Source organism: Musa acuminata, chromosome BXJ2-8, assembly GCF_036884655.1.
Source record: "Musa acuminata AAA Group cultivar baxijiao chromosome BXJ2-8, Cavendish_Baxijiao_AAA, whole genome shotgun sequence".
NCBI classification, from domain to species: domain Eukaryota; kingdom Viridiplantae; phylum Streptophyta; class Magnoliopsida; order Zingiberales; family Musaceae; genus Musa; species Musa acuminata.
Window position 1 is genome coordinate 11,261,573 of NC_088345.1, and position 7,768 is coordinate 11,269,340.

Genomic DNA, 7,768 nt, shown 5'->3' on the forward strand with positions numbered 1-7,768 from the left:
TCTGTAGTCTAATTATAAATTAACAGCCGATTCCATTTACTAATAATCTGAACGTTTGAACATTAGAAAGATATTTTTTTTTAAAAAAAAATATTATTAATAAAAAATCGAGACATTCTTACTTATTATTAATAAAAAAATTAAAAAAAAATCAAAAAGATCATTACGAGGATAAAACATTTTACATTAGTCTAAGAGAAGAAGTAGAAGAAGATATATAGTCATCGATTGATTTATTTCTGATCTTCCTTTCGGAGTCTAAATCAGAAATCAATACTCTTTCTTTCCTAAGACATTTAAATCAGATTTGTGCCTTTATTCAGGCCAACTTCCATCAAGAGGTCTCTTTTGGAAGCACAGTCATGTAATAAACAGAAATTTTCATTCATTCATTCATCAGTTAATAATCCATTTGTCATCATATCTATTCAAATCACTATCTTTAATTGCATCAGTCCAACCTCACAAGCAACTAAAAATTCCCCAACACAAGTCCACATGCCACCCTCAATTAATAATAATAACCCATTTCCATTTCAAGTCTCTTCTTAAGCACAACCTTTTGCCTCCCGACAACCACATCAACAACGGTCAAGTCTCTGAGAGAGAGAGAGAGAGAGAGAGAGAGAGAGAGAGAGAGAGGATTTTGTGAATTCTTTAGAAATTATAAATAAAAAATAAATATTTTAATTTGACTAAGGATGTTGTTTTATATGATGGAATAACATTAAATAACTGAAAAAGATTTATATGAACGAATCTCAAATTATTGGGATATTATTTAAGGGGGCAGAAATCATCAAAAAATGGAAAATTCTTATTTATCTAAATATCTCTTGAATAAAAAATGCCTCTTTGATGGTTGACAGACAATAACGACAGTCATACTTATTTTCTTTGGAGTTTTAGGGTTTGTTTACAACAAAAAAGTCCGACCCGTTGCGTACGAACCCAATCAATTTGAACAAAAAGTAGCCGTTAGGGCATAGGTCGAACCGTCGGACCGTCCAGATGAGATCCAACGGTGAGGATTCGCTAGCCGTTGGCTTTAGACGCGACGGGGGGAAGCATCTACGGACACACGCCCATTCTTCCCGTGCCAAAAATCCCTCTTTCTTCCCTCTCTTGTTCCCAACTCCCCCTTTAATTCCCCCTCCTCCCCTCTTTGGCCTCTCCCGAACCCCAACGACGAGAGAGAGAGAGAGAGCATTAAATCTGCATCGATCGCCCCGATCCATGGGGGACGCAGCTTGATCGATGCCCTCGCTTCCCGATCGGAACCCACAGCGAGCTGAGGGCTGGGATCTCCGAGAGGCGGACCGATCGAATCGAGGGAGGAGAGGTTTCGAGGTTCCTATCCGGTTCTTGATCTTGTATTTTTGTTGGTTCTTGGCCTTTGATCAGACCTCTGTAGTGGGATTTGGGAGATCGGTGTGTAGATCTACGAGGGCAAAGATCGGTTCTTGATTGTGGTCTCTTGATCTGTGGCCGAGGGGAGATGGATCGAGTCGACGAGAACGGTCGAGGCATGACGAGGCCAGCGAGTTTCCGAGGTTCTTTGGGTCGTTGATTTCAAGATTTCGGATGCTGGAGTTCGAAATCTTGGCTGCGGAGGACTGATCTCTTTTTTTTTTCTTCTTCCTTGTAGTCACAGATACGGGCAATCGAAGAGCTTTAAGAGATATAAGGAATGTGGTGGGAGCGCCACCATATGCTTGTCCGATCGGAAAGAGGGGATTCCCGGAGTAATGCATATAACTTGGACCTTGTCTTTGGTTAATTGATGTCTCCTCTTGATCTAATTTCTTCTGCCATCTTTTCTTTCAACAGCAAGGATAGTTTAGACGATAAGAAACTAACACTTGTAGCTCGACGGCCCGCGACAAGGTTGGGTTGAACCTGATCTTTGTTCCCCTTTCCGATTCTTGTATGATTCTACTCATAACTATTTGAGGGGTTGAACTTTTCAGGAAATTTGTGGCTACATTGGCAAGCAAATCACAACCTTATCAGCAGGTAATTTTGCCTAACCAAATCATTAAGTAATACAAAAAATTGATTGCTTTCTTTGCTGAGGGATGCAATTTTGTTTAGGGAACTAATGGACAGCATCGAGAAGTTGGGAGTCAGAGCCAGTACAATCCTCCCGTGCCATTGGTGTCAAAATCGAGTTGTTTGGATAGTTGTACTACAATAGACGTGGATTATAATTCTAGCAATGACATTGCGTTGCCCATGGTGGAAGAGATGGAAGAGATGGTCCGTTCTGAACTATCCCATATTTTCATGTAAATATTTCAAGTTCTATTTGAGAAATGGACTCCATTTGTGAGCCATTTGTGAGCCGTTCTGATAGCAATCATTGTTGCAGGATAATTCTGACCTCAAGGAGGTTGCAATGGAGGATCTTGTCATTGAGACACTTCCAAGTATAGATATCTGCGATTCAAATAATCCACTTGCGGTCGTCGAATACGTAGAAGATATATACAGTTTCTATAGACAAACCGAGGTGCATATCTCATTATTTATCAGTTGTTTTGCTAAAGACCATATGAAGATTAGATGATGGCATTCACTTTTCACTTAGCTCGATCATTATATATGAAACAAGGCATTAATGAAGAAAACTTACCGAACTGCTCATTTTTGTCCTCAAGAGCTAATCTGTTGTTCTAGGCTCTCTTTTACAATTAAGCCATGTAAAAGTAGCATTCCTAGTTCTTTATCAACATGTTTTTACTTACTTGAAATGTACTCAATATACTGTTCAGGTTACGAGTTGTGTGAGCCCTGATTACATGTCCCAGCAGTTTGACATTAATGAAAAGATGCGAGCTATCCTCATCGACTGGCTGATAGAGGTATTGGAGATTTTCTAAATATATACTCTATTTTCAGGAGCCATTTCGTTCATTCTCCACTTTCTTCGGCAACATCTGATCATTCTTCAATCTTTCCTCTACAGGTGCATTACAAATTTGAATTGATGGAGGAGACACTTTTTCTAACTGTGAACATCATAGATAGGTTCCTGGCAAGGCAGACAGTGGCAAGGAAGAAGCTTCAGCTGGCTGGTGTTACAGCCATGCTTCTTGCTTGCAAGTATGAGGAAGTCTCGGTTCCAGTGGTGGAGGATCTAATTCTCATCTCGGACCGGGCTTACACAAGGGAAGAAGTCCTTGAAATGGTAATGCTCTTGTTATGCTTCTGCGGTGATTGCTGCGAAGGCTTTGCATTTAGTTATGACACGACTCTAACAGAGAATAGCATTGATGGTATTGTATTTAAGATAACATATGGGCATGTTTCAAGGAGAGCTAAGAAAATCTTAGTGATACCACTAAGATAACATATGGTATTGTATTTAAGATAACATATGGTATTGTATTTAAGATAACATATGGGCATGTTTCAAGGAGAGCTAAGAAAATCTTAGTGATACCACTAAAGGAGATTTGAATACTCCTGATTTGGTAAAGTAATTCACCATACAAGAAGATTAATGATTGGAAAAGATTCTTGTAAATAGGATGATGGTGTAGTATTGAGGAATTAAGATAACATATGGGCATGTTTCAAGGAGAGCTAAGAAAATCTTAGTGATACCACTAAGATAACATATGGTATTGTATTTAAGATAACATATGGTATTGTATTTAAGATAACATATGGGCATGTTTCAAGGAGAGCTAAGAAAATCTTAGTGATACCACTAAAGGAGATTTGAATACTCCTGATTTGGTAAAGTAATTCACCATACAAGAAGATTAATGATTGGAAAAGATTCTTGTAAATAGGATGATGGTGTAGTATTGAGGAATTAAGATAACATATGGGCATGTTTCAAGGAGAGCTAAGAAAATCTTAGTAATACCACTAAAGGAGATTTGAATACTCCTGATTTGGTAAAAGTAATTCACCATACAAAAGTTGATCCTAGATAATTTCGACATTACTGTTGCGTCACCGAATGCATTGTGATTGGCTTGTGAATTTTGCTTATCAAATATATTGTTATTGGTTTGGTAACTTTTTTTCTTCCCTGACCTTTGCCTCTCTGTCTTGTGATGTTTAATACAACACAGGAAAAGCTGATCGTCAACACACTGCAATTCAACATGTCTGTGCCTACTCCTTATGTTTTCATGAGAAGATTTCTCAAGGCCGCCGAGGCTGACAGAAAGGTAAGACTTAGTTTTGGGCTTAGAATTGAATCAGCACGCAGATTTACATAAGAATGACAATAGGTTCTGACGAACGTATCCCTCTTTGCCTGTCGTACAAAACCAGCTCGAGCTACTTTCGTTTTTCATCATAGAGCTTTGTCTGGTCGAGTACAAGATGCTCAAGTTCCGCCCCTCTTTGCTGGCCGCTGCTGCAATCTACACTGCACAGTGTTCTCTGAGAGGTCTCAAGTACTGGACGAAAACTAGTGAGCTGCACAGTAACTATTCAGAGGACCAGCTCCTGTGAGTTCTCATCATCTGTGCCTCGCAAATCCCTCTTTCTATTTCTCGACTCCGGTTCTAACATTTATCGATTGTTGTCTGTCCCAGAGAATGTTCGAGGTTGATGGTGGATTTCCACCACAAGGCTGGGCTAGGAAAGCTGACTGGAGTACATAGAAAATACACTACTTTAAAGTATGGATGCACGGCAAAATCAGAACCAGCCCTCTTTTTGTTGAACACTATTCTCTAGTGTCGATTGAGCATGAGCAGGTGTTGTGAGTGCAACAGAAGTTGCTGGTCATGCAATGGAAGTTGCATAAGTACAAAATAATTGTTCTTGTGTTTATCCGATGATTAATTTTGTTATTTTTAACTTCTTGGAAGTCACATCAGCTGTTAATTGCTTATTCTGATATCAAATATGACGTTAAATTTGTGTAAAAAATTCATTTTCTCTTTATTCTGATATCACATCAGCTGTTTCTTTAACAAAAATAAGAAACATGAGCTGTGATCACCTATAATTTTCTCTTTAACATAAATTAATAATATATTATTTTATTTAAATTATTATTATTTTGTTTGTATAGTATGATTAAAATTATTTTTTAATTATCGAGATAAGTTAGAGATTTTATCAATCAAATTGAATTATCAATTGATTTATTTATTAACGAGTGATGTGATTTTTAAAAAATAGATAATTAAAATTTTATTTTTGTGCGTGAACCATAAGAAATAAATATTATAATTCTATCTTTGTGTGTATGAAAATAAAATAAAAATAAAAATTAAATTATTATTTATCTTTAAGAAGATCTCAGACTCTTTTATATAATGGGGTTCTTTTTCTTTTCTCATTTCTCATCGAGTACAATAATTAAGAAATTAATTTCCTAGGAGATTAATTTTTATTTATATTTTAAAATATTTGATACTAGAGTTGTTATAATTTGTATGATGCCTAATCATATTTTAATTTTAAAATTTTATAATTAATAAATAATAATTATTGAATTATGATGTTAAAATGATTAGTTAATTTAATTATAATTTTAATTCATTTAATTAGATATATTTATGTTTTAAGAAATTATGTGTGAATTTTAATGATTTTAATTAGTTTTAAATTTAAAATTATTAATTAAAAATAATTAATTTATTAAAAATAGATTTGAGGTTTTAATTATTATTTTTTAAAATTTTCTCTTTTTTTAAATTAAAATCTAATTTAATAAAAAGTCATAAATTGAGCGCGTAACCTAAGTTAAAATGATTGATGAGGCCAACCCATGTGGCTAAGTCTGACATAGCAACCCATGTAGTTAGTTATAACCTAACTTAGGTGGTTATGTATGATCCAACCAATGTGGTTAGACATGATTTGACTTATGTGGTTAGGTACAACTCAGCCCATGTAATTAAGTATGACCTAGTCCATATGATTAAGTATGATCCAACCCCTGTCGTTAGCCATTATCCAGCCCATGTTGTCAGGTACAACTCAACTCATGTGACTATGTTTGACTCAATCCATGTAGCTAGCTAAGTGACGTAGCCTATATAGATAGGTATGACTTAACCCATGTAGCAAGATGTGGTCAAGCATGACCCAACTTATGTGGTCAAGCATAACCCAACCCATGTGATCAGGCTTAACATGCGAGCAAATATAACATAGTTTAGTGGTATGACTTAGCCTAACTCGCGAGTGAAGCTCAACTTGACCCATGATGCTAAGTTTGCCTAGCTATGCGATTGGTGTTAAACATATCGTCACCCCTCTATCTAGCCCATTGTACCTCAACTAAACCTGTTACTTTGGATAGGCATATGTGACACACGTGACCCATCTAAGGCTTAGGTTCGATTTGGGTTAGCACTATACAAGATAGTCTAATTTCCTCTCTTCTTATTGGTTTGAACTCATCAATTGATTGAATTAGACAAGTTCGATCAGTTCAAGCCGATTTATGGTGATTCCAAACCAACTTGACCAATTCAAATATAGTGATCTAATTAAAATTAATCAAATCTAAATTAGACAAGTTTAGGATGATTCTAGACTGGTTGTATAATGATTTGAGATGGGTTCCGTCATGTCCTAATTGAATTGAGTTTGGTTTAAGCTAATTGAGTTATTCAATTAGCATTTTAGTTGATTGAGGATTATTGAGAGATTAATATCTCATGTTTTTATTATTTGATAAGCTTAAAAATTATATTATTTAAAATATATTATTATTATTTTAAAATTAAATTGATAATATTGATATGAATATTATCATGTAATATATGTGACTATGTTGAGTAGTCCATATTAGAAGTATAACCAGTGAAAGGAGCTACAAGTCCATCACGAGCCACCAAAGGATATATTATTTTATTGTATAATTTCTTGGATGCATGTATGAACGAATAAATGTAAATGAATGAACATTGTTAACCATGTATCCATGTCGAGAGTAGGTACGACGATTCCCTTCGAAAATTAGCAGGTCGCTAAATGGTTTCTCTATCAATTATTAGAGGAATGTGTCCTAACTTGGACGAGTGAGCGATACCACTTTATCCACTATTATGAGTACGATATGAGTTCTCTTTATTCACTATCGCGAGGAATCTATCTTATGGAATATGTCTCTATATTCATTATTGTAAGAGTGCAATATTTATGCATGTCTTTATTATCTGACTATTATATATGTCATAAAGATGTGTTATATATAATTGATGCATGATTTTATTTACCGTATAAGAATTTTTTTTTTAATACATAAGTTTTATAATATATATATTATGAATATTAAAGATTATTTTTATGAATTTTCAAATATTACTATTAATGTGTGGTCGATGATATATATATATATATATATTTTTATCTTATATTTATTTTTAGAATAATTTATACTATATTTGAGATTTGGATAAAGGATTTTTTACTAAAAAGATACAATTTTTTAGCTTAAAATTTTAACATTATAAAGATAAAAAAAATTATTTTTTTAAAAAAAGAATAAATTATGAATAATAGAATGAGATTTTTTTATATATATATAAACGTGGGACGAGACATGAGCTTTAGAAAAGCCTCGTCTTTTCAGATAAATCTTGTCTTTTTCTGGCTTGGACTTTTCATTTAGAAGCACATATAACCAACTTATAGCAGGAGGAGCTGAATTGTTCAAAGATTCCACAGATTATTCTGATGAGAATTTCCCCTCACAAAGTTCTTCTCTAATTAATGTCTTGAATCAATTTTGTCTCATGCCTACTTAATAATAACACAGTAAATGTGGCCTTTCCCTACT

At 34.5% G+C, this 7,768-nt stretch overlaps 1 protein-coding gene across 3 annotated transcripts; it reads left to right on the plus strand.

Annotated features, from left to right (window-relative positions):
• The first annotated feature begins 1,116 nt into the window (after nucleotides 1–1,116).
• LOC135619182 (G2/mitotic-specific cyclin-2-like) lies at nucleotides 1,117–4,827 on the plus strand. Of its 3 annotated transcripts, none has more exons than XM_065120942.1 (12): nucleotides 1,117–1,350; nucleotides 1,440–1,553; nucleotides 1,655–1,745; nucleotides 1,831–1,887; nucleotides 1,971–2,016; nucleotides 2,095–2,259; nucleotides 2,372–2,512; nucleotides 2,775–2,864; nucleotides 2,969–3,190; nucleotides 4,089–4,187; nucleotides 4,294–4,472; nucleotides 4,560–4,827. In XM_065120942.1, the coding sequence occupies exons 2-12, from the start codon at nucleotides 1,499–1,501 to the stop codon at nucleotides 4,702–4,704; spliced, it is 1,290 nt and encodes a 429-aa protein (XP_064977014.1). In that variant the 5' UTR covers nucleotides 1,117–1,350; nucleotides 1,440–1,498; the 3' UTR covers nucleotides 4,705–4,827. The 3 variants fall into 3 exon arrangements, with proteins under 3 accessions (XP_064977014.1, XP_064977013.1, XP_064977012.1); XM_065120940.1 differs by having other exon boundaries at nucleotides 1,118–1,350; nucleotides 1,649–1,745; XM_065120941.1 differs by having other exon boundaries at nucleotides 1,117–1,553.
• Nucleotides 4,828–7,768: the final 2,941 nt, after the last annotated feature.

Coding starts and splice junctions, on each gene's coding strand:
- LOC135619182 (XM_065120940.1), top strand. CDS start 1,499: ATGGATCGAGTCGACGAGAACGGTCGAGGCATGACGAGGCCAGCGAGT. Junction 1,554..1,648: donor GAGGCCAGCGAGTTTCCGAG/GTTCTTTGGGTC, acceptor TCTTCCTTGTAG/TCACAGATACGGGCAATCGA. Junction 2,513..2,774: donor GTTTCTATAGACAAACCGAG/GTGCATATCTCA, acceptor TATACTGTTCAG/GTTACGAGTTGTGTGAGCCC.